Here is a 27,184-nt window from a genome sequence, read left to right as displayed (position 1 = left end):
CTTGTCTGCAATGTTAAGTTAATCTATATTCATAGTTATTCATTCATTTATTCATTCAACAGGTATTTATTGAGAACCTACTGTATGCCAGGAACTGTGTAAGAGCTTGGCAATATATTAATAATAATCAGCAAAGCAGGCACACTTCCTGCCCCTCCAAACTTTTACCCTGTCTAATAGTAATGATGATAAAAAGTGTATAGCATGCCTAGTACCAGGCACTTTCCCTGTATTAATTTATTTAATCCTCATAAAAACCTGTGATAGGTGCTATATCAGCAGACTTTTCATAGATGAGCAAACTGAAGGCCCAGAGAGGTTAAGTAAATTGCTCAAGATCACACAGCTAGAAGGCTGCAGGGGCAAGTTTGAAACCCAGCAACCTGGCTCCAGAATCTGTACTCAGCAACCTGGCTACAGAATCTGTACTCTGCCACCTGTCTTTCCGAGATGACGCTAGGAGCCCCTGACATGCCTTCTGAATCCTTAAAGTGGTAGTCATTAAAACTGTGGTCAGCTTTCATGACACCTGCTGCCATGGAACCCTGGGTATCTAAATGAACCATAAAACATGTCCCGGAACCTTGATATAGACTAGTTCATTTTTCCCCCTGATGTCACGTGTTATTGCTTTTTCTTCATTTAAGTTGGAGACACTGGATGCAGACCTAATATGAGAAAGGAGCTAGAGGATGCAAAGTCAATAGTTACTGGTTGCAGTTTATACATGGCCTTAGCTGCAGGACACGCAGGTCAGCTGTCCCTTGAAAATTATCCCTAAGGGCTGGGCACAGTGGCTCACGCCTGTAATCTCAGCACTTTGGGAGGCCAAGTCAGGCCTCCCAGGTCAGGAGTCCAAGACCAGCCTGGCCAACATGGTAAAACCCTATCTCTATTAAAAATACAAAATTTAGCCAGGCATGGTGGTGTGTGCCTGTAATCCCAGCTACTTGGGAAGCTGAGGCAGGAGAATCGCTTGAACCTGGGAGACGGAGCCTGCAGTGAGCCGAGATGGCGCCACTGCACTCCAGCCTGGGCAACAAAGTGAGACTTCGCCTCAAAAAAAAAAAAAAAAAAAAAAAAAAAAAATCCCTAAGAAGACAAGTTTTAAGACTAGAAAGACAGCTTGAGTCACTGACTAAAGTTTGTTTTATTTTGTTTTGCATGATCATAGTTCACTGCAGCCTCCAACTCCTGAGCTCAAGCGATCCTCCTGCTTCAGCCTCCCAAGTAGCTGAGAATACAGGCTTGCACCACCACACTCAGCTGATTTTTTAACTTTTTGTGGAGATATGGGGTCTCACCATGTTGCCCAGGCTGGTCTCAAACTCCTGGCCTCAAGAAATTCTCCCACTTCGGCCTCCCAAAGTGCTGGGATTATAGGTGTGAGCCACTGAGCCTGGCCATTTTTTTTTTTTTATGTTTCTGTTTCTTCACTGTGTTACTCACAGTCCCTACCATTCCCAGATCCTCGAGTGCCGTTCTCCTCAATCTCTCCCTGCATGTTTCTCTGAAACCTTCCCTCGCCATAAACTCAGAACCCAGAACTCATTGCTGCTTCCTCTCCAAGTGCCCAAGAAAATGCCTCGGCCTCCTGGCTTACACTTACCACTTGGTCATGTAGCCTCTTTCCCTCTCTTCCTCTCTCACTAGAGGGTGAAATAGATGCGCCATCCATCACCTGCAGTCCCAGCACAGAAAATGGCACTTAATACACACTCAGCACATGCTATGGGAATAAAAGAAGTCTCAGAGAGATAGAAACTTACCAAAGCCACAGAGCTATTGGAGGCAGAGCAGAATTCTACTGGGTCAGAATGGACTGTAAGCTCCCTGTGGAGGCAAACCACTTGTGGGTTTGTCTATCGCTGCATCTCTGTGTCTGGAACAGTGCCTGATTCACAGTGAGCAGCTCAGTAAACATTTGTTGAATGAATAAGAGAATGCCCATCTTATTTAATTCTTCCTTTGCCCTTGTCTTCGTGGGAGAATAAGGCAAGGTAATGGAAAATGATGGCTTTCTGTTGGCTGCATTTTGTATGCACAATTGATAAGCTATTTGCCCACAGCTAAAAATACCTACCTCTGGCAGCCACTGGGAGAAGCAGATGGATGATGCTTAGCACAAGATGTTTAATCAAACAGCGACAACCAAGGCAGAGCCTCAATTAGCCTCTGACACCCCAGCGAACTCCAGATGAAGATCACAGAAGCCTCTGATTTCCTGTTGGTCCCCTCGCACCCAATAACCATCACCCCTGGGTCCACAAAACAGCAAAAACAAATAAGTATCCCCTGGCCAAGGCAGTCACTAGCTGGAAGTCAGTAGATGGGCAGGACTGGCAGAAGCTGAGCACGTGGGGCAAAAACAATGGAGAATCAGCCAGTGGGGAGCATCATTCGCCATTGAAAAGGGGCAATGGGCAGGAGCTCAGTTGTATGCCCTGGATTTCGAGGAGGTGATTGGCTCCCCAGATCTCCTTATCCCCACTGATTCCCAGGAGCTGGGAGTGGCGAGCATTCTCAAAGGCCATATGACTGCTCTGAAATTGATTCTTCTCTCAATTTCCCTCATGCCTCATACGTGCCAGCTGATGGACACTGTTTAAAAATAATAATAATATGCTACAAAAGAAAACAACTGGCCCATTTCTATTTAATGGTCAGTTCCCTGAGCTGATTATGGAGGTATCTGGACAAGCAAGTGCATCAAATGCACGCTAGAGTCTAACAAACTGTTTTTGAATCCTGGGTCTAGCACATACTTACTGTCTGATCTGGGCAAATTCCTTAACCTCACTGAGCCTCAGTGTTCTTGTCTTTAAAATAGGGATATTAATAGTAGCTATCTCATGATGTCGTATGAGGATAAAATTTAGTGCAAGTGGCCAGGCGCAGTCTCTCACACCTGTCATCCCAGCACTTTGGGAGGCCGAGGCTGGTGGATCACCTGAGGTTAGGAGTTTGAGAGCAGCCTGGCCAACATGGTGAAACCCCGTCTCTACTGAAAATATAAAAATTAGCTGAGCGTGGTGGCAGAAGCCCGTAATCCCAGCTTCTCGGGAGGCTGAGGCAGGAGAATTGCTTGACCCTGGGAGGCAGAGGTTGCAGCGAGCCGAGGTTGCAGCGAGCCGAGATTGCACCACTGCTCTCCAGCCTGAGTGACAGAGCAAGACTCAGTCTAAAAAAAAAAAAGAAAAAAAAAAGTAGTGCAAGTGAAACCTCTGGCAAGTGAGCCAAACACAGTCAGTGCTCAATAAAGGGAACTGTTATTGTTAAATGTACCAGCTTTGCTCAGGTGTTGGAGAGTGGGAAAGCTGGAAGAGGCATTTGATACCATTGCATACAACTTTAGTCAACTTCCTAACTCTTTCAAGCCTGAGTCTTTTTTATCTATAAGGAGATGAAAATAGTGCCTACTTTACTAGTAAGGATTAAGTACTAAATATTTCACAGTAGGTATTAGGTATTGCCTGATATTATAATGTTAGGTAATATATCATATTATAGACATGCAGTATACTTGGTGTATATGAAGATGTGAACTCAGTGCCTAATACGATATAAGCACTCAATAGCTATTAGCTGCTCTGAGGGAACAGTAGGGATCTCGTTTCACGCCTCTTTACCTTTGCACATTGCTGTTCACTCTCCCTGGAGAGCCCTCTTGTGTCTTATCTGCCTGTTAAACTCCTACTCATCTTCCCTAGATGTCAGCCACGATGCTGTCATTATCATTATTATTGCCTATTATGAACTCGCTCATTTTACAGATATGGAAACTGAGGTCTTAAGAAGGAAGATGGCTTGTCCAGGAGCAGATAAGGGTCTATATCAGAGCCCAACCTAACAGTGTGGCATCTTCTGACAAACTTGGGAAGTCTAAGGACATTTTCATTGATTGAGTCTGAGAAATAGGGTCTTTTCTAGAGCTAGTTCTCACAAATCAAGAAATATACCAGAAGACTGTTCCTAGAATTGCCAGTTCTTCCTCCCTCTCATTGAGCCTTTGCCTGGTTCAATTTATCACCTTAGCAGGACTGATTGTTATGTGTCCTTATTAACATGACTGCTTATTGAGTGGTTTCTTTAGGCCAGGCTCCGTGCTAAGAGGTCTGTGTGCACAATTCTCTCTAATCTTCACAGCATCTCTTTGAACCAGGTACCATTTTTATTCCCATTTTATTGGTAAGGAATCCAAATCCCATTATGTTTACACAACTTGTCCAAAAGCACCAGCTAAAAAAGTGCAGATCTAAAAGGCTCATCTGGATCTGCCAGGCTCCAAAATGCATGTCTCTGGTTTTAAGTATCCTCTCCTCTCTGGTAACTCCTCTGCTCATTGTTTGCTGGAGAGCCACCTGCATGTTCAGGACTTGTTCTTATAAAGCCCTGACCCCATCTGTCTTTGTGACAAACTCCCAGAACTGAGAAAACACCACTGCATTCATCACTTGGTATGAAACTTGACCCAAGATAGTGCCATCAAGTCCTTTCAAGGTACTTCATCTTACCAGCTGTGCCATCTTCGGCAGGTGGCTTACCCTCTCTGAATACCAGTTTCCTCATTTGTAAAATGAAGACCAGAAGCCTGTATTCTACCTGCACTGCTGTCTCCTCGTAGTTGTTTTTTTTTTAATCAACTCACTTTTTAAATAAACTGACCTTATTATATAAGCATGTCTTTGTCACTACCCTACATGGAGAAATAACATTCCTCTAATACCATTAAAACTAGATGCATAATTTTAAAAATAAATATGTTCATCAGTGAATCATGTAAAATCATCTCATCTATGCAAAGCCACCCAGCACATAGTAGGTGCTGCTCAACATAGGACAGTCATTAGAAAATGAACTTTGGTACTGAGATACACAGTTTGGAAACCGTAGGGTCTGTTGGCTGGCTTGGATGTGGTTTCATGATCGAGGTCTGGCAGTTATTATGGTTACACAATGAAGCTGTCCCTGGTCAAAATGCCAGAACCAATTCTGCTATCAAGAGGAGGTCAATTGGTTGGCAAGGCTGACTCCAGCCCTGCAGCCCGGCTGCTGATTCACCTTTCTCCATTGCTCTGAGTCAGACTGCCCTGGGATAGCAGCCGTCTTATCTCTTGCTGCCTACTCATCAGCAAGGAGGAGACTTGCTAGGTCTCAACTGTTCTGGTCTACATTGGAAACCATTGCTTTGCTAATTTCTGGGAGAAGCCAGAGAGGCTGCATCACGGATCCAGGGCCCAAGACCCCAAGGACAAATTCACAACATATGTTCCATCTTGGCAGACATCACCAATCCATCAAAGCACCACTAAGCCCAGGCATGGTGTTAGAATACTTTTCAACATGGCACCCAGACAGCCATTACCAATAGACTGAAGATGAAACATGATCCCTTATAAAGGGAGATACAAAGAAACAGAAAATGCGATTCTAGCTTTGAAAAGAATCCACTCAAGTGCTAAAATGTAGTTTAAAAAAAAAAGAAAAAGAAAAACACAAAAAAGAGGACTTCACAAGAAAAATAATAAAGAGGAAATGATAGTGAAGCTACAAAGAAAATTAAAGAGCTATCAAAATGGGAACTAAAATTTTAAGAGAACAAAGGCTATTTCAGAGGATGCAAGAGACAACTGAATCATCATGCAATAATGGCTTTTAAGGGTTTGATTCTACACATAATGATCAATGTTATTCTCCACCAAGCAGAGAAACAAAGTTGAGGGTAAGGTTTGGAATACAGCTGCAACTAGAGGGCTTAGGGTAGAGGCAATGAAGAATTTCCTGATAGGCTAACAGGATTGTTAGTGCCTGGAATGAGCCATGGGGAGAAGCTAGAATCTTTGCTGGGATTCCTTGAGAGCTTGACTCTCTCCTGCTCATCTTTGCTTCTAGTGCAGGTTCCCGCCTCTAGAAGATGCTCAGTAATTGTCTGCTGAACTGAACTAGCCAAATGTTAAAAAGTAACAATAGCTAATGTTTTCTGAATGCTTACTATGTGCCAGGAACTGTGCCTACTGTGCCTATATTATTTAATATATCCTCATAATATCCTATGTGGGTACTATTTATTACGATGCCCATTTCACAGATGTAAGAACTGAGGCTCAGAGACATCAGCTCACTTGCTCACCATCACACAGTTGGTAAATGGCTGTCTTGGGATTTGAACCTGGGCTGGCTGCCTCCAGAGAGTGTACTCTTAGCCACTATGCTCCCAACTAGGATAGGTTCTTAGGTACCCAAATATTTTGGGTAAGAGTCAGCCAGCAAAAAAATAAAAATAGCCCTTTGGGGAACCAGAAAGCCATCCTCCAAAGGGGTTGTCTTTCCCATGGTAGGAGGGTACCACTGCCTAACCTCCACATCGCTAGTCTACAACCAGTTTCGTGCCTCTACTAACCAACTGCAGGAAGAAAGCTCCACATTCCCAGGTTTCTGCCTTGGGGCAAGAGGAACAACAGGAAACAAGGATGGCCACTGGCCAGCTGTCAGTGCCTGATACTGGAGACATATGGTGGGACAGCAGCCCTGGGGAACTTTTTCCTGCTTCTCTCCTAGGAGACCACTCAACACCAAACCTCCTGGAGACCTCCCAGCACCTTCTGCAGAAGCTAAAAGACTGACCACCAAGTCTTGTCAGCATCATCTTTTTTATTTACCCTTCTTCCATCCCAGGGTCCAGAGTGGGGCAGGTAACAGTGAGGGAGGTGGCAGCCACCAGAGGCAGTGCCCCATCATACAATTCGGTCTCTACCCCTCAGCTGATCTAAACAAGGGCATTGCTGACTTCTTATGTAGGAGTCTTAGAAATTGATCTTCCTAAAAATCCATCCTTGGAGCACCTCCCAGAAGGAGGTAAAATAACACCGCTGCAATTGTCCACAATGCCAGGAGTCTGCATAACATGAGCGCTGACTCTTCTGATGCAAAAGATGGCAACTTTGTCAGAAAGAGATGCTTTTCCTTTCTTCTCTTTTCCCTTCCCTTCCTTTCCGTCCCTTCCCCTTCCCCTTCCCTTCCTTTCCTTTCCTTTCCTTTCCTTTCCTTTCCTTTTCGGGTCAGAGTCTCACTCTGTCTCCCAGGCTGGAGTGCAGTGGCACAATCTCGGCTCACTGCAACCTCTGCCTCCCTGGTTCAAGCAAAGGGAGAGATGCTTTTAAGTCATAAGGGATTGTGACTGAAAGGGGTGAGTGGCTTCTTTTTTCAGAAATTTAGGATGCAGAGAACTAGGATTTGTAGAAGGTCACTCCAGGAATCTAATGATCCCAAATAGGCAATTCTCTTTCCTATTCTTCAGACCCCTGTGGACTGAGCAACTGTGCTCAAGAGTGGCCTGCTCTTCTTCACATAACTGCCATTGCAATCAAAAAAGTTCTTCTTGACCTCTAACCTAAATCCTTTTGTAGCCTCCAACTTGAGCTCTTTTCCGTCTTACAAATTCTCTTAGCTGCCTTTAGGAGGGAGGGAGAGAGGGAGTGAGAATATGAGATAAGTGGAAGAAAGGGAAAGAGGGAAGAAAATGGTGTTACCCTTTAAACCAGCATTTCTACTTTTGGGAATTTATCCAGAAGAAATGCACAAAAATGCTTTATGAACTTGATGCTTGTAGTAACAAAAATAGTCATAATAAGTAATGTCCAGAAATAGGTGAATATTTCATGAATATCATTGACATATGGAAAAATCTATGATTCTTGTCTAAGTGAAAAAAAATCAAGTTGCACAACAATATTATTGTATAATCTCATTTTGTGGGGATAATTATTATTACTAGTTGTACTACTATTGTGGGCATATAAGCATCCTGGAGATATAAACACCAAGTGGCCAAGAAACTTCTGGTTATCTATGGCAGCATAGCAAACCCCAAAACTTAGAGGCTAGAAGCAACAATTTACAATTATTTGTCATGGTTCCTGGGCTGACTGGGCTCCGCTGGGTGGTTCTTGCTTCTGGTCTCTCATGCATTTGCAGCCAGTGAGCAGTGGGACTACACCCACTTGGGAGCTTTATTGAGCTGGATATCCATGATGGCTCATTCCCATGGGTGACAGTGGATGCTGGATATTGGCCATGAGCTTCACTGAGGCTTTCAACCAGAGGCACTACACATGGCCTAAGTGGCATGTGCCTCTCACAGAAAGGCAACTGGGTTCCAAGAAGGAGCATACCAAGAGCATATGTTCAAAAGACCCACTTATGACCTAACCTCAGAAGTCATGCAGTATCAGTCCTGCCATAATGTATTGGTCAAAAGTAAATTAGAGGGCCAGCTCCAACTCAAGGCATGGAGACTACATAGAGGCATGTGTACCAGGGGGCATAGCACACAAGGGTTCACCTATAAGGCTAGCTGACACATTATCCATGGAAGACGGGGTTTTGACTGACTTTCCCCTTCTAATTTCTAATGTAGTTATTAAATGTGTAAACTCTCCTGAGTTTACACATTTAACAGTTTGGTTTAATGTCCTGGCTCACCACCTAGCTGTGTGATCTCAAACAAGTTACTTCACCTCTCTGAACCTCAGGGCTTTTAAATCATGGTACCCACTACACAGGGTAGTTGTGAAGATTAAGTGAGATATTGTGTGTAAGATGCTTAGAAGTGCCCTGAGCACAGTGGATACACAATAAAAGTAGACAAATTCTATTACTATTATTATTAGACACTGACATAATGTTTAATTTTTGACAAGTGTGTATTACTTTTGTAATTGAAAAAACAGTTTTTAAAGGCAAGAAAAAGGCAATGTAGCAGAACTAAAAGATATAAACTCAGAACTCCCAGTCCAGCTGCTTCTTCCAAGGAACCTGCAGAGACCCCTTAGTCATCACAGACACAGATAATACCTCTAGAAGACCTTGACCCTTTCTCTCTGGGCCAGCAGATGATTCAGTGGTGTGGTCTGACAACAAAACCTGTGTTGTTCTCTCAGCCACTCCCCAAATCCTCCCAAGCTTGAGCACAGTAAGCTGCAAAATGCGGGAAATGAATTCCTTCAAGAATATAACCAAGAAGATTTGCAGTCACAAAACATGGGCTTTATATTATCCAGGAACTTAAACCTGTCCGACGACACCATTGACAGAAAGGATTTGCTTTTTAGAAGCATTGACATTTTGGTCGTGAAGTTCGGCGGGGCTTGCTTGGATGGGATTGGTTGGGTTTCCTCAACAATGGAATCCTTGGCTCAGTTTGACAGGAAAGCTCAGAAATGGAATTTCAGGCAGTGAGAACTTCGGTTTCTTCATTTACTCACCCCTTATAAATACACATAGACCCTGTCAACATCACTCTTTCCCTTTGGGGAAAATGTGCCACTGTAGAAATGAAAGAAATTTTAAATATGGGGAGTTATAGCAAATGTCAAGCTTTTAAGAGTTGAAGGCTCTACCTTTTCATTTCTTTTTCAGAAAATCAATACACAGGCACCGCACCATTCCCCTCTGGGTCTCCTCAGCTCACACTTCTTTCTCCCACCCCACCCCAGGGATCTCCTACATGTTCTTGATGTTGCCTTGGGGGAAAATCTACCTGTACAAAAGAAATGGGAAACTCAGTGTCTGCGGGTTAGTTTCTCAAGAGAGGCAATCACTAGAAACTTAAGGAAATGTCAAATATGAATACCTAGCAATTTCACTTGGAGTTGATGACTTGCCTGACTTAAAGCATTAATTAGATGGGGTTGGAATACTTTTAAAGAGCTTCGATATGGAGAATTTTTAGCACCACACTTCAAACAGGGTTCAGCTGGGGAGGAAGAAAAAGTGGGAGAGTCGCTCTCTATAGAATATATATATATATATGTATACACACACACACACACACACACACACACACACATATATATATAATCCAGGAACTTAAACCTGTATGTATGTGTGTGTGTGTGTGTGTATATATAGCACTTTTTCTGGGGACATCCCGCCATTTATACATCCTGCCTCCTTGGGAAGCAGGGATTTGAAAGGGAAAGTGAGCATTGTTTAATGGATGGGGGGGAAAAAGAGGTTGTGGCTGAGCATGATGGCTCACGCCTGTAATCCCAGCACTTTGGGAGGCTGAGGCTGGTGGATCACTTGAGGTCAGGAGTTCCAGACCAGTCTGGCCAACATAGTGAAACCCCATCTCTACTTTTAAAAAAAAAAAAAATTAGCTGGCTGTGGTGGCATGTGCCTCTAATCCCAGCTACTCAGGAGGCTGAGGCAAGAGAATTGCTTGAACCTGGGAGGTGGAGGTTGCAGTGAGCCGAGATCGCATCATTGCACTCTAGCCTGGCCGACAAGAGCGAAACTCAGTCTCAACAAAAAGAAAAAAGAGGTTGCAAGAAAATACGGCACTTTTCTAAGTCAGGGGCAACCTAAGGAACAGGAAATGCCTTCTTTATGTTGAGAACCCTTTTCTGTGACCGAAAATAAAGAAAGCAGAATCTATTAAGCCAGAAAGTCAGACAGAGCTGGGGTCACCATTTTCATTTCTCTCTGGCTCCCTTACTTGTTCTGCTTGTGACTTTGAGCAAATTATCTAAAAATCCAAGCCTTGGTTTCCTCATCTGTAAGACAGGAAATTGTTCTCATGTCTCTCTGTTCTATGAACATAAGAAGCTGAGTCCCACCACAAGGCTGTTGCACTTGCCAATCCTACTGCCTAGAATCCTTTTCCCACAAATATTTGCATGACAGTTCCCTAGATCCCTTCTTTTTTCCTTTTTTTTTTTTTCTGAGGCAGAGTCTCACTCTGTAATCCAGGCTGGAGTGCAGTGGTGTGATCTCGTCTCACTGTAACTTCCGCCTCCCGAGTTCAAGTGATTCTCCTGCCTCAGCCTCCCGAGTAGCTGCAATTATAGGCACCCACCACCACGCCTGGCTAATTTTTGTATTTTTAGTAGAGGTGGGGTTTCACCATGTTGGCCAAGCTGGTCTGGAACTACTGACCTCAAGCAATCCACCACCCTCAGCCTCCCAAAGTGCTGGGATTACAGGCGTGAGCCACAGTGCCTGGCCTCCCTTCTCTTCATCCTTGATTGGACCGAAATGTCGCTTTTAATCTAAAAGTTACTACCCCATAAACTTGTCTCATCCCTTGGTGTTATTCTTCCTAGTATCACATCTGACATTCTGTTGTGCATTTGCGTGTGTGTTTATTTATTGTCTGTCTCCCTCATTATACTATAAACTCCATGGCAAAAGGGAACCTGTCCACTTTGTTAATACCTGTATCTCCAAAGCCTCATCCAATGCCTGGCATAGTCAATGCCCAGTTAATATTTGCTGCATGAATGGACCCTCAGTCAATAGCTACCATCCATTACACACTTCTCACGTGCCAGACACTGTTTAAACCACTTTATTAAAATTATCTCACTTAACCCTCAGAACAACCCTATGAGGTAGATAGTCTTATTAACCACTTGATATGGTTTCACTGTGTTCCCACCCAAATCTCATCTTGAAATATAGCTCCCATAATCCCCATGTATCATAGGAGGGACCCAGTGAGAGGTAGTTGAATCATGGGGCTGTGTCTTTGCCATGCTGTTCTCATGATAGTAAATAAGTCTCATGAGATCTGATGGTTTTATAAAGGGGAGTTCCCCTGCACAAGCTCTTGCTAGCCACCATGTAAGACGTGACTTTGCTCCTCATTAGCCTTTTGCCATGATTGTGAAGCCTCCCCAGCCAGGTGGAACTGTGAGTCAATTAAACCCCTTTCCTTTGTAAATTACCCAATCTTGGAAATGTCTTTATTGGCAGTGTAAGAAGAGACCAATAACCCCATTTTATAAAGAAGGGAACTGAGGCACAGAAATACTGAATAAACTTCTTTAAAGTCAAGGTGGTAATAACAGCCAAGCAGCCCAGCCCCAGATCCCACACTCTTAGCAACTGAGCTCCTATATCCTTGATTCAATAGACCTTTAGACCTCAACCTCTTTACAGCTTGGGTTCCATGAAGCTCTGACTATATGTAATTAGGTCAGAGGAGCAGGGATTGGAAGCCAAGCCTTTAATCAGGACCCTTCACCAAAGCTTTTGTCCTTCTTTCTGTATCTATTCACCAGCAGCTCCTGTATACTGTGTTCTCATTTATCTCTTTAATACTTAGCCACTTATATGATGTTTCTCCACTCTCTGAGTAGAGACTTTATGTGTATCCACCAGAGTACCCAATGTATATCCACATTAGGCCTATGCACAGGTATTTGCCCACAGAAAGCAGATGCTAAATACTTTTTGGAAAAATTTCTGGATGAATAAAACATTTTGAAATGCTTTTCAACAGAACACAGCAAGGCTGTTTAATAAAAAGAGAGCTATAAAATGCAAGGATGCTTACAAAGCAAGCAGAACTCAATATAAGTATTCTTTGTCTTAATAAACCCAACAGTTCATACTTCTCCCCCTCAGAACCTTTGCACATGCTGTTTCCTTTGCTTGAAACACTTTCTCCTTCCAACTTTTCTGCCTTTTAACCTCTTCCTGGTCTTCCAAATTTCAGCAAAGATTTTTCTGATTCCTACTCCAAAACATTCCTTCATAGCATTCACTACAGCTTGCAGTTAATGCATTTTCTTCCATGGCTCTTCAGCTGATGTTTTTCTTGCCTAACAGAATCTAAGCTCCACGCGGGCTAAACAGACCATATCTGTTTTGTTCACCATCCCCTTCAAGGGAACAGCTCAGAATAGGTACATAATGCATGAATGCATTAATGCGGTTTTGAAATATCAAGTTTACAAATATAAAGACCTTTAGTGGGTCTCTTTTCTGAAGTAGTGACTTAAGTAGGACATACTCACCATTTTTCTCTACATTGTGTGCAGTATAGCATATCTTCATGGTACCCCCACCCCACTGGGAATAAGTACCAATATTGCAGACTGGTTTTGAGCATGGATGTTGGTCCTAGGATTGAATCCCGGCTAATTAATTTAATCAGTAACTTAACTCTCTACCACTTCAAAATGTTATTTCAAAGTGATTTGGACAAGAACAAGAACAGCATAGACTTAAAAAAAAAACTGGTAATATTGAGAGGATATGGAGCAACTGGAATTCTCACATTCTGCTATTGGGAATCTAAATTAGTAAAATTTTACAAAGCAATTCAGCAGTGTCTGTTAAAGATGAGGATGCACATACTCTAAAACATAATAAACACACTTCCATGTATACATTACCCCAGAGAAATTTTCATATATAAGTACTTCCCATGGAGAGTCATGTCATGATATTAACTTTGGTTTATAACAGCAAAATCCTGGAACCAATTTAAATGAATGAACATATTTAATATAATAAATTATAAATAAATAAATAAATCAGTAAGTTCCTACAGCAAAATGCTATGTAGTCATTCAAATGAGTGAACTAGATCTTCATGTAGCAACAAAACTGGGCCTCAAAAATACAATGTTGAATGACAAGCAGTGTATAGAATGGCAGTTTCAGTATAAAAGAAAGCAAAAGGCTGGGCACAGTGATGTGCACCTGTAGTCCCAGCTACTTAGGAGGCTAAGGTGCAAGCGTCACTTGAGCCCTGGAGTTCAAAGCTGTAAAGCACCACGATTGCACCTGTGAATAGCCACTGCACTCCAGCCTGGGCAACATAGCAAGACCCTGTCTCTAAAAAAGAAAGAAAGAAAGAAAGGATATGCAGACATGGCACTGGACACTGCACACAGCCTGCAGCATGGTGGTTGCCTCTAGAGAAAGAAGATGGAAAAGAATGAGAACAGAGCTTCTTCAGAGGAGACTTCAACTGTATCTATAGTGTCATTTCTTTCTTTAAAGAGAGCTAAAGTAAATATGGCAAAATGTTAAAATGTATTAAATCTGAGTGATGAGCACACCAGGTTTTGCAGGTGTGTTTATTATAAGAATTTTTACATGTGAACTATTGTATAACATTTTAAATGGCTACCAAGAAAGGAAGAGAGACAGAGAGAGACTGAGAGAGAGATCTGGATTCTAGCTCTGCCACTGGACATCAGACAAGGAATGTAAACTTTCTGAGAACTTAGCTTGCAAAATAGCATTATTGGTGTTCAAATTTCAGGGTTGACTGTGAGAATGAATGAAAATAAATGTGTAAAATGACTTCTAGATATTATCCATTGGAATATCATTTCAGAGTGAGTCCCTAATGACTTTCTAAATATGCTTAATTCAGGGAGACTTTAAAAAAAATTGATCAGAAATTATATAGATGTATTTTCAAGACAAATCTGACCCCACAAAAAATAAAACTTTGCTGCTGTTTATGCAAAAACTATATATTAGGTTGGTGCAAAAGTAATTGCAGTTTTTGCCAATCACTTTTGCACCAACCTAATACAGGCACACTATATGGACATATATAAGCATAGATTATTTATTAACTGTAATTTCCCTGAGGGAGGGGAACTTTGATGATTGGAGAATAAGAGTAAAATGAAAATGTACTTTTCCTTGCTATTATTTTTGATTATGTACCGTGTATGTAGATTACCTATTCCAAAAACAAATGTAATTTACTTTTAAATTAATCTGAAGGTCATGATCTTCTCTGCACCTCCAATTATAAATCTACTTAAAAAGGAAAGATCCTAAAATCCAAGCTCTGAAGAGGTTCTTAAGAGGTTATATAGTCCCGTCTCTTTCCTGAACACATACAGCAGGAAATGCCACCTCAGCCCCATATTCTTCATGCAATTGAACAAAAGAAAAAGCATGAGATTTGGGATCAGGGGATCCTATCACCATGAATTATTAACTGTGTAGCTCTAAGCAAGTTGCTTAAGCTCTCAGAGCCCCAGTTTCATTTCTAAGATGAGGAGAATGGCAACACCACCTCTCATGGTTGTGTGAGGCTCTCAGAGCCCCAGTTTCATTCCTAAGATGAGGATAATGGCAGCACCACCTCTCACAGTTGTGTGAGGAGAATGGCAGCACCACCTCTCACGGTTGTGTGAGGAGAATGGTGGTTCCACCTCTCACGGTTGTGTGAAGAGAATGGCGGCATCGCCTCTCACGGTTGTGTGAGGAGAATGGCAACACCACCTCCCATGGTTGTGTGAGGCTCTCAGAGCCCCAGCTTCATTCCTAAGATGAGGATAATGGCAGCACCGCCTCTCAAGGTTGTATGAGGAGAATGGTGGCACCACCTCTCACTGTTGTGTGAGGAGAATGGCGGCAACACCACTCGTGGTTGTGTGAGGAGAATGGCGGCAACACCACTCGTGGTTGTGTGAGGAGAATGGCGGCAACACCACTCGTGGTTGTGTGAGGAGAATGGCGGCACCGCCTCTCATGGCTGTGTGAGGCTCTCAGAGCCCCAGTTTCATTTCTAAGATGAGGAGAATGGACGCACCGCCTCTCATGGTTGTGTTAGAATATAAGCTTAACTTTAAAATAGTATCCACTGATTGTATCAGGTGCTATTTGTAATGTTGAGGTTGTCCCTCAAAAGCATTGATTCAATCATTTTCACTTCCATGGGAGTGCAAAATAAACATATGCCTAGGGCCCCCACAGGAGCCAACGAAGTCATCTTTGCTTCAGAGCTAAACCAGTTTTTCTTCTCTCCACAGCAAATATCTTGACAGTGATCATCCTCTCCCAGCTGGTGGCAAGAAGGCAGAAGTCCTCCTACAACTATCTCTTGGCACTCGCTGCTGCCGACATCTTGGTCCTCTTTTTCATAGTGTTTGTGGACTTCCTGTTGGAAGACTTCATCTTAAACATGCAGATGCCTCAGGTCCCGGACAAGATCATAGAAGTGCTGGAATTCTCATCCATCCACACCTCCATATGGATTACTGTTCCATTAACCATTGACAGGTATATCGCTGTCTGCCACCCACTCAAGTACCACACGGTCTCATACCCAGCCCGCACCCGGAAAGTCATTGTAAGTGTTTACATCACCTGCTTCCTGACCAGCATCCCCTATTACTGGTGGCCCAACATCTGGACTGAAGACTACATCAGCACCTCTGTGCATCACATCCTCATCTGGATCCACTGCTTCACCGTCTACCTGGTGCCCTGCTCCATCTTCTTCATCTTGAACTCAATCATTGTGTACAAGCTCAGGAGGAAGAGCAATTTTCGTCTCCGTGGCTACTCCACGGGGAAGACCACCGCCATCTTGTTCACCATTACCTCCATCTTTGCCACACTTTGGGCCCCCCGCATCATCATGATTCTTTACCACCTCTATGGGGCGCCCATCCAGAACCGCTGGCTGGTGCACATCATGTCCGACATTGCCAACATGCTAGCCCTTCTGAACACAGCCATCAACTTCTTCCTCTACTGCTTCATCAGCAAGCGGTTCCGCACCATGGCAGCCGCCACGCTCAAGGCTTTCTTCAAGTGCCAGAAGCAACCTGTACAGTTCTACACCAATCATAACTTTTCCATAACAAGTAGCCCCTGGATCTCGCCGGCAAACTCACACTGCATCAAGATGCTGGTGTACCAGTATGACAAAAATGGAAAACCTATAAAAGTATCCCCGTGATTCCACAGGTGTGGCAACTACTGCCTCTGTCTAATCCATTTCCAGATGGGAAGGTGTCCCATCCTATGGCTGAGCAGCTCTCCTTAGGAATGCTAATCCGATTTCCTGTCTCCCGCAGACTGGGCAATTCTCAGACTAGTAGATGAGAAGAGATGGAAGAGAAGAAAGGAGAGCATGAAGCTTGTTTTTACTTATGCATTTATTTCCACAGAGTCGCAATGACAGCAAAAGTTCCTACCAGTTTGAAGATGCCATTGGAGCTTGTGTCATCATCCTGTGAACAGTTAGGACACAAAGTAGAGAAGTAGTCTGTGATTTCGCCCTGGTACCATCCACAGTCACTGGGAACCCTTTATTTATGTGACTTACCAAGCCCCAGTAGCACGTAGCTCAGCCTACACTCTTCTTCCAAGAGCTGAGGTCATTCATCACTTCCTTCTGCTGTTCCCAGGAGCTAACAATAACGACTATTTCAGGATTTTTTTCAAGGTGCCCTTTGTCCTAGAGAGGGTTGTGGTCTTGAATTGGCTCTGGCACTCCTAGCTTCAGAATGACACTGTGGAAATAGAAGAGTATTGGATCCCATCCAAACTCTGGCCAGAGCTTCTTCAGGAAATCTCCAAACCCACATAGCTGTGACCTCAAACCTGGGGTCTAAAAGGCAGTTTTCTATTTATCATTATGTATAGATTTTCTCTATCTCCTCCAAAACAAAGACCCTGCCTGGTGTGCAGGGGGAAAGGAGGAATTCTTGAGCCCAGAAAAACAAAAAAACAAGCCCACACTTGCCATTCTTTCAACCCATCCCTGTGTCAGCTGCATACGATCCCGTTACTCAAAATTGCTTCTTGTTATGGTATCACTCCAGCTTCCAAGAGAAGCCTTTTTACGTGTCAAGTTGCCAACCCTGCCTCCTTGCTTGCTGAGGCCCTCACCAAATTGTTTTATTTGAAGTGACTTCCTAACTGAATTTAATATTCAAGGGTCAGGAACTGCAGCTCTGCGGGTATGAGAGGAGGTGTTCTCAGCTCTGTCTCACAGCCCAGCTGGCGCTGCCATTTCGCCACAAACGCAGACACAAAAGGTGCCCATGCTGACGCCTCGTCTGCCCTTTGACGCACATGGCTCAAAAGGGTGGTGCCAGTTCTTGGTAAAGCTATTTAACCCAGATCTTTTGTAAAATGATAAAATATAAGTGTGTTTATTTATTTTACCCTTGCCTGTCCAAGGCAAGAACATTTCAGGATGTAATGAATAGGGGCATCCCTGGAAATTGCTACTTATGTGTGCACCACACACACACACACACGATTATATTCCTCTTATTTAGCATTTCTTTTTTCTTTTTTTTCTTTTTTTTTAACTTCTATCTCAGATTCCCAGTATTCGAATTCATCCCTGTTTTGGAATAAATTTGCCAAAATGACTTTGAAATTGCATGACATTTTTGGTGACCAAAAAACAGCAGACAGTCCACCTGGAATATTTAGTTCCTCAGGCTGGATTTTTACTGCATTTTGTCCCTAAGTTGGAAGACATGTCTATCTTTTTTAAGGGAATTTGCAATAAATGAATGGGGTAAGAAAAGGCCCCATGGCAACACAAACCCTAAACTTCAGCCAATGCTCTCAATACTAATTCAATACAAACTTAGGTCATATTAGTCCTGGTGATCCTAATTCTTACCCCTTTTAAAGGATTGCAATAGAATCTCATCAGAGCCAAGGATTAGATTCTAAAGTCAGCGCAAATGATAAAACCTTACAGAGCCAAAGTTACCTTTGCAAAAGATCCTCAAAAAAGAGCCATGTTGGAGATTATATTCCATTGCTTTCAAAATCTAACACAGCTAAGTTTTTCTCTAGCATTGGAACAAGTTGCTGTTTCTCTGGTCGATGACAAGACAGAATTGGCTCTCATTTAGGGACCATATTGTGTGATTCTAATGTATCTGAGAACATTAGGACCACCCTGGTGCATCAAGATGCTTCCACTCAAAGAAGTTCATGGAAGTCGTCTGACTGAGGGACAGATCTCCCATCTCCCACGCTCCACAGGGCGTATGCTCATTGAGTGGAATGGTAAGCAGATTCCCTCGCCTCCCTTAAATTGCATTTCTCTCTGTCTCTTTTTTGCCAAGCACGTGTAACTGAACATGTGTTCATTAAATGTGTGTATGATGCAATTCCACCACACCCCCTTATGAATGGTCATTGACCAAAGGCTACCTATACTGAATATATATATATATATTTATTTATTTTTTAAACATGTAGCTCTGAAAAATGCTAGTTTGAGCTATACATGAATGAGTCAAAGTGCAATATCTACAAAGGTTAAGCAATTCCTTTTTGAGAATGTATATAAGATGGAAAATATGTATGTGACTCTCCATGCTCTCTGCTCCATGTTTTTAATTGTGTGTAACAATTAATTGTTGATGTTTAAAAACTGGGTGTGCATTGGGAACATTTTCCTCAGACACTTTAATTTATTACTTCTCGACGATAGAGGCTCTACCACATGGTATTGTGATCTCTTTTCCTCTGAATATAGTTTATATTTTGCTAAATGATATTTAAAAGAGGTCCAATTCTTGAAGGTACGCTAGTGAATTGCTGTCTTCTGCTTAAAATGCAAATGAATGCCCATTGGGTTAGGTTGATTCATATCTTTTAAAATTTATTTCAGACTATCTAAGGACTTTTAATTTATTATTATTTATAGTAATAATTATAGACATCATGAAATGGGTTTTTTTAACTTTAAAACTTTAAAAACTTGTAAGCCTTTTCTTTCAGGCCAGTTTTGACAATAAAGCCTTGAATTTTGAAGCCTGTCACGTAAACGGCTGCTGCTGGTGGCACTAAAGCAGTTGCTTTATCGTGGGTTTTTGTGGTGCCTCTTTCAAAGACAGTTAACTAGCTTCTCTCTTGCTAGATGATTTGTGTCCTTGGTTGGACATTGCAATGATGATACGCACCACCATGCTGTGTCTTTTTATTGAACAACTTGATGGCTGAAATGTCTCATGGGGAAGGAAATGAGGGGAATGACAGACAAACCATAAAAGACAGACCGGAGTGGGCATGAACTTGTGTGTTGTAAACACCCTGCTATTGGAAAAGATCACTTTGCACAGTTGGTACCTCCTGGTTCAACATGGGGAGCCTACCCGAAGTGAATAAAAGACTCTAATGCTGGCTATTCCAGTTCAGAGAATGGAATAGAAAGTTACCATAGAAAACAAGCAAATGTTCATATTTTCTTAATTAGATTATATATTGTGTTTGGACTTGTTTGTATCATAATAAATTCTAATATGGTGCACACTTGGTGTTTGGTATTTGCATCTATGTTCAAGCAATTGCAGTATGCTGATTTTTTATTACTATTATTTTTAATTGATAAATCATAATTGTATACATTTATGGGATACAATGTGATGTTTTGATATATGTATACAATGTGGAATAATTAAATCGAGCTAAATTAACATGTCTGTCACTTCACTTATCATTTTTTTGTGGTGAGAAATTTGAAATTTATTATCTTAGTTATTTTGAAACATACATTGTTACTGACTCCACTCACCCTGCTATGCAATAGATCTCAAAATTTATTTCTTCCATCTAACAAACTTTGTGCCCTTTGACAGACATCTCCTGTTCCCTGCTTCTCACCTACTTCCAGCCTCTGGTAACCATCTTTTTACTCCCTACTTCTATGAGTTTGACTCTTTTGGATTCCACATATAAGTGAAATCATATAGTATTTGTCTTTCTGTGCCTGGCTCATTTCACTAAGCATGATATCCTCCAAATTGCAGAATGCTGGTTTAAACATTTCACATTTAAGTGGACATCTTTCTTATACATTGTGCTGGGTGCTAGAATAAAACCAGAGTTCCATCTGCCTCCTGGTTAGCAGATATAGTTCAGAATTTAAGACCACTGAACTGTGCTCCCTACAATCCTCATTTAGGTAGTTTACTGGGTATAAATCTGAATTCTCTTCTGATCACATCCTCTGTACATCTTTGAGACAGTGAAGGATGATTTTTTAATAATCATAACTTGAAATCCAGCATCATGTCTAAGAGCTTGGGCTTTGATGTCAGACAGTCATGAGTTCATGTCCCAGCTCCACCATTTACTAGATGAATGGCCTTGAGCAAGTCCTTGGAGATTTCCTAAGGACTATCTCATCTAGAAAACGGTGCACAATTTAAATTTTTTCCAGTTGTCTTCAAGGTATGTAGAAACTCTTATAGTCAGGAACCCAAGATTTGGAGTCAGTTATTACAGGCTATAACTTTGCTGGCTATGTGAATTTGAGCAATGTTCTCAATCTCTCTCTCTCTGAGTCTCAATTTTCTCTCCATAAAATGGAGCTAATTATAATTCCGGTAGGTAACTTATAAAGTGATTATTAGTAGCAGAGTTTTTTAAAAATCCTCCAATTGTACATCATTTTATAGGTGAGGATCCTAGGCCCAAAGAGGTGAATGATCTGGGCCTGAATGGAACCCAGGTCACTCAACACTCCATCCTTTTCACTTCACCTCATTATCTTCTTTGCAAAATTCTAAGTCATTCCCCCAAAATATCACATTGTTTTTATGCCCATTTTAGAGTTGGGTGCATTGCATAATTTTGCAACTCTTCAAACCCAGATCATTCAGGCATGATATATATTATAACAGCCTCATAATTAAAACTCTCAGCTTGACCTTTCCTTGTGAGTAGAACTTTTTTTTAATTGACTCTATGTGGAATCCTAACCATAGCTCTCAAACTTGCTATGCATTTTCCCACACAAACCACCATCAATTCTGACAGCCACCCACAAACTATTGTCACAATCCATCTTTGCATCAACTTGGAGAATAAAAGTGACTTAGGAGTTGAGGGGGAAGTGCAGAAAAGCGAAGAATTTGCTGAAAGGGTGGCAAACAGAAGCTCTTGGGCATGGCCACAGCAGCCTCATTAATTTTGTTCTCCAATTCAGGGAGGCAGGACAAAGGAGAGTTGAAGGAGGTTGAACCATTAAATAATAATCCTTTTATTAGTGCACTCAGCTAAATGTGATAGTCCGGCCTCTTTGGAGAGTGTGCAATTAATCCCAAGTACTTGCCAGACACAACAAGGGGGATAAGAGGCTCGTGTCTACTGGGATAAATAGATACTGTGAATTTCCTGGGCTTATTGGCAGAATGTGTCACTGTCATGCCAAAAAAAAAAAAAAGCAGATGGGGGGAATGTTCTTATTTAGAAGGAGTAAATAAGGCCACAGGGAAGAGACATGTCTTCTCATCAACTCTGCATGAGGAGTTGCCATGTCTTTGGAGCTTTGTTACTGAGAGAATGGCAGTAACATGACATTTCTCTCCACTGGAGATGGAACAAGAGGATGTGAGACTTCAACTGCAGTATGAGAGTTCCAGATTAAACCCAAAGAAGAAACCATTACAGGAATGTCTATTAACACCACAAATGATTTTCAGTGGGAGTTCTTAGAATCTGCTTTTCTGGATATATTTCAAAATGGGTTGTCGATCAGAGTCTTACAGGGAAACAAATCTCAATCAGATGGTTTCATGAAATGACTTTAACCAAAAAACTGCTAACAATGGCTTGAGCAAGATTAGGGGAACTTATGAGAGGTGAAGCTTCCTGTGAGGAAGCTTTCCATTAGCTGTTGAGGTACCTTGGAACTAGAAATAACAGGAAGCTTTACCTCTCCTAATAAAGCAATGAGAGGAAAGGATGTTAGTGGACCTCAGTGAGGTCTAGAGCCTTGGAGGAGAAGCCTTCCAGCAAAAAGGGGCCACACCACAGTCAGAGATATGATGCCAGAGCAGAAGGATTGCCTCTTTCTTCCTTACCTCTGATATCATGCTGATGCCGCCCACTGGCCAAGTTCAAACAGAAGCCAGCCAGAAAAAGAGAGCAGGTAGTGCAGTCCACAGTGGGAAGATCCCAGGGCATAAGGCAATGAAGAATAGATCAAGAGTAAAGTGAGACAGGAAGCAAACACAGAATAACCACAAAGGTTAGATTCTTCTTTTACTATCACTGAACCATTAGAGAGTCACAGAGAATCTTAGAGACTATTTCACTCAAAGATCAAAAAAGAAAGCTAAGGCCCAAGAGAGCCCCTCGTCCAAAGCTACACAACCTAGATGTTAGTAGATCCTCTTTCCAATGATCTTTCTGTACAGTTCCCAGAAATACAGAATAGATTATATACCTCTGCAAGCTTGCTTTAAACCTTCATGGTTAGAAATTTCTTATATTATTCTTTTTTTTTTTTTTTTGGACAGAGTCTTGCTCTGTTACCTAGGCTAGAGGGCAGTGACGTGATCTCAGCTCACAGCTCACAGCTCACTGCAACCTTCACCTCCCAGGTTCAAGCAATTCTCCTGCCTCAGCCTCCCAAGTAGCTGGGACTACAGACACGTGCCATCATGCCCAGCTGATTTTTTTTTTTTAAGTAGAGACAGGGTTTCACCATATTGGCCAGGCTGGTCTTGAGCTCCTGGCCTCAAGTGATCCACCCATCTTGGCCTCCCAAAGTGCTAGGGTTACAGGCATGAGCCACCACGCCTGGCCAGAAGTTTCTTATATTATTCCTTAGCTTCTCCAATGACCAGCCTGTCACCTCGAACACCTTTAGAGATGGAGATGAAAAGAGTCAAGAGAGTAGGCACTCATTTAACAAGTCCCAGGCACTTCTCTAGCCATTTATTTATTTGACTAATATTTATTGAAATACACTATGTGTCAAGATCTATTCTAGGCATAGTGATTCATTAATGAACAAGATAGATAAGACCCCTGACCTTTTGGCGCTTACACTGTAATGAGAAAGACAGTACATAAGAAAGCAAATAAGATAATTTCAAGTAGTGATAAGTGCTGGAAATAAATAATTGTAAGTGACTAAGGTCAGGCAGAAATAACACTAGATAGATAAATGAGTCAAGGAAGGTCTAATTGAGAAGGTGACAACAGAACTGGAATCCAAATTAAAAGCAGACAGTCATAAAAAGAGCATGCTAGGCAAAGGGGTCAGAGAGTACAAAAGCCTTGAGATTGGAATAACCTTGGGTGCTCATGGAACAATTAGAAGATTAATATTGCTGAAACCTAGTGATCCAGGGGTAGAGTGGTATGGAATAAAAGAAGGAAGGGATAGGCAGGAGCTGAATCACGTTGTGTTAGTCAGTTTTCACGCTGCCGATAAAGACATACCTGAGACTGGGCAATTTACAAAGGAAAGAAATTTAATGGAGAACTCACAGTTCCACATAGCTGGGAAAGCCTCACAATCATGGCAGAAGGCAAGGAGGAGCAAGTCACATCTTACATGGACGGTGGCAGGCAAAAAGAGAGCTTGTGCAGGGCAACTCCCATTTTTAAAACCATCTCGTGGGATCCATTCACTATCATGAGAACAGCATGGGAAAGATCTGCCCCCAATAATTCAATTGTCTCCCACTGGGTCCCTCCCACAACACATGAGAATTATGGGAGCTACAAGAAGAGATTTGGGTGGGGACACAGAGCCAAACCATATCACATGTAGAGCTTTGTGGTCCCTAAAAAGGAATTTGTTGGGAAGCCATTGAAAAGTTTGAAGTAAGAAACTGATGTGATCTTCTGACGTCACTTAATCTTCACAATTCTTGAAAGACCGTGTTGTTACCTCCATTATCCAGATGAGAAAACTGAATCTCATGGGGATTAAATTAAACATACTCAAGGTCACAGTGAGCAATTCATGAGTTGGCATTCAAGTTCAGTTCTGTCTGACTCCAAGAGCCACTTCACTTCAGGCCACTTTGACATGCTGTGGTTGACATTCCACACTCCCTCTCCTGAATTTGCAGTTTGGTCCCATTAGCCTTTTCATCATCCAAGGTTGATATTTAGGCTAAAGTCATCTTCTAGTTCAATTAATGAGGAGTCAGAAATTATCAGTGCATAATACTGTATGGTTCTATTTCATAACCCAACTCATGTGTCTGATGATATCTGGCAGAGCATTAGCCCTACAAGATGGCAGATAAAATAATACAGGGTCTACCAGCAGGGTAGGCATTTAAAAAGAGGCATAATTATTTTTAAACTTTCTTTCACAATCTTCAATAATATTTTCAACATCATTATTTTACAAATGCTTTTAATACACAAGAGATTTTTAACTCTTTTTCCTTCTCCAGCTTAGGCACTAGCCCTTTAAAATAATTGTCTGTGCTTCTGTCCAAGGTGCTGAAACTATTTGGCCTTGACTTTTGAACAAGAAGACTCATACCCATTTTAAGAAGATTTGCACTCCTCCCATAAAAAATAAATTGAGATAGCATTGTTTACTTTATGAAAATATTTAAAGTACAGAGGCAAGTTCCACGAGGGCCTTGCTCCTCAAATCATGGCCCACCTATCAGCAGCATCAGAATCACCTGGGAGCTTGCAAGAAATGTAGAATCACAGTGCCCACCCCAGCCTGCTGAACCAGAATCTGAATTTTAACAAGATCTCCAGGTGATTCATACACATATTAAAGTTTGAGGAGCACTAAACTGATGCACTTTAAAACTGCAGTTTTACACCTTTGGGGAGCTTTTGAAAATCCCAATGCCCAAGATGAAATCCAGGTATCATTATTTTTTAAAGCTCCTAAAATGATTTCAATGTGAAGCCAAGATGGAGAGCCACTGATTTTTTAAAGAAAACTTCATATCCCCACCATAAATGGAAAGCCAGTATCACCTACCATAAATAGGCAGAAATTGTAAAAAATGATTAAGGACTATCAATAATTTTCAATACATACTATTGTGTGAACTTGATATCTACTCTCTTTTAAAAGATAGATGTTAGGCATCTACTACTACCATACTGAGAGATTCTTTTTAATCTAATCAGAAGAATTAATAGAAAATTAGAAAAGTAAACTTTTTCACAATATGTTTTAGTGTTATCAAAGCCAAACTTTGTGCTATCTAAGCCGACTCACACACTCAGTGTTACAAGCATTATACTTTGGGAAACACTGATCTGTTAAATAAGGAGGCTTCAGCAGCTCTTATCTGCACTTTAGACTCACCTGGAGTTTTTATTAAAACCTATATTCAAACACTATTCCCAGATGAAGTAAGTCAGAACCTCCAGCAATGAGCCCAAGTCATCAGAATTTTTAAAAACATTCCCAGGTGATTCTGACACGCAGCCAGGATTGAGAACCACTTGGCTACTTGGTAACACTTGGTTAACTGGGAAAATACCATACAGCTCTCCCAAATAATCGTCATTTGGCCATTTCACAAATTCAGACTCTTCACAGTTGCTTGAGAGTCCACAGTGTGTGCACATCTCACTGTTGAGGTTTCAGGGGGCTGATAAATCCCACCCATCTATCCCCTACTCTGGCGTTGGAACAAGTTGAGAAATAAAATGAAGGAGTTGGCTGGTGGATATCAATTTTAAGCTCTATTACTGTAAGGGTGGATTGGAGAACTTCAGCTGGACCCAGGGCCAACGCATTTCCCACCCAGTGAGTTTCAGTCTTCAGCCAGACACCCATGAGATAGTCTGGGACTGCACAGAAAACAGTTATGGAGACGGTTACAAGCAGATTTTCTGCCTCCAAATCAAGCCTTGTTGGTGAAGACAGTTAGAGATGGGCCTCTAGACCTTCCTTTGGAAGCCAGGCATGGACCACAACCCAGTTATTGGGTCCTACAGGGAAGATGGGAGCATAGGAAGAATTCCTGCCTCCTAGGGTCAGGCTGGCCTGAGAAATAGGGAGGGACGGAGGTTTATTCACATATATTGTGTACCTTCTCCCAATTCTACAAATCAGTCAAGACCTTCATTCTCCATTGGGAGTGCAGTAAAAGAGAAAAGTTGAGAGAAGTTACCTTCCAAATGCTTCTGAAAGATTAAGAACAAGAATTCCTAAGTAATGGGCTAATGTAGAACTACTAGAAAGAGAATATGGTTCTCCCTACATTCACCTCCTCATGACCTAGGGAATTTATAGAAGTGGCTCAGGGAATTCCATAACCCACATGGAGGCAAACAGTCAGGTGTGCTGTACAACTAAAATACTTAAAGAAGCAAAGCAAGGAAAGATCCTCCTGGTCCTCTCAGCACCTCACTGTCCTCAAAGCAGGGGTGTTGGGTGCCTGTAAAAGCATATTTCTATCTTCAGGGTCAGAGATTTTCAGCCCTGCCCTACCCATCTCTCTCAGCTGTCACACAGTTCTCAAAAGGCTCTGAAATAAAAAATAATAATAAAATTGTAATTGACTCAATACAGACACCTAATAGCACTTCTAAAAGTGAAAAAATTGGTGCCAAAATCAAAGTAGTTACACAATCAAAGCATTGCAGCTCCTGAAACCAGGCTCCTGATGTGAAAAGGATGTGGGTCATGCAGGTCTGAGTTCAAATCCTGATGCCACCACTTTTCACCTGAGTGACGTTGGACAAGTCACTTCCAGTCTCTGAGCTACTATTGCATCATCTGTAAAATGGAGATAACAATAGTACCGACTTCAAAATGGGGTGGTAGGAATTATTTATAATAATTTTAAGTATCTGAAACATTATTAATAAACTCTCTTATTATTTAGTTCTCTCTAATAGGGACAAGAAGAACCTT

General features: G+C 41.9%; 1 protein-coding gene across 1 annotated transcript in view; it reads left to right on the top strand.

Moving 5' to 3' along the window:
- Positions 1-22,756, top strand: part of GPR139 (G protein-coupled receptor 139) — a 49,482-nt gene extending 26,726 nt beyond the window's left edge. The window contains exon 2 of the mRNA XM_002826198.3: positions 15,576-22,756. Coding sequence (XP_002826244.3) covers positions 15,576-16,510 — 935 coding nt within the window. The 3' untranslated portion in view covers positions 16,511-22,756. The remainder of the gene's footprint in view (positions 1-15,575) is intronic.
- Positions 22,757-27,184: the final 4,428 nt, after the last annotated feature.

Source organism: Pongo abelii, chromosome 18 (genome assembly GCF_028885655.2).
Source record: "Pongo abelii isolate AG06213 chromosome 18, NHGRI_mPonAbe1-v2.0_pri, whole genome shotgun sequence".
Taxonomy (NCBI): domain Eukaryota; kingdom Metazoa; phylum Chordata; class Mammalia; order Primates; family Hominidae; genus Pongo; species Pongo abelii.
Note: the sequence above shows the minus strand (reverse complement) of the source record. Positions and strands in the feature narration are given on the sequence as shown.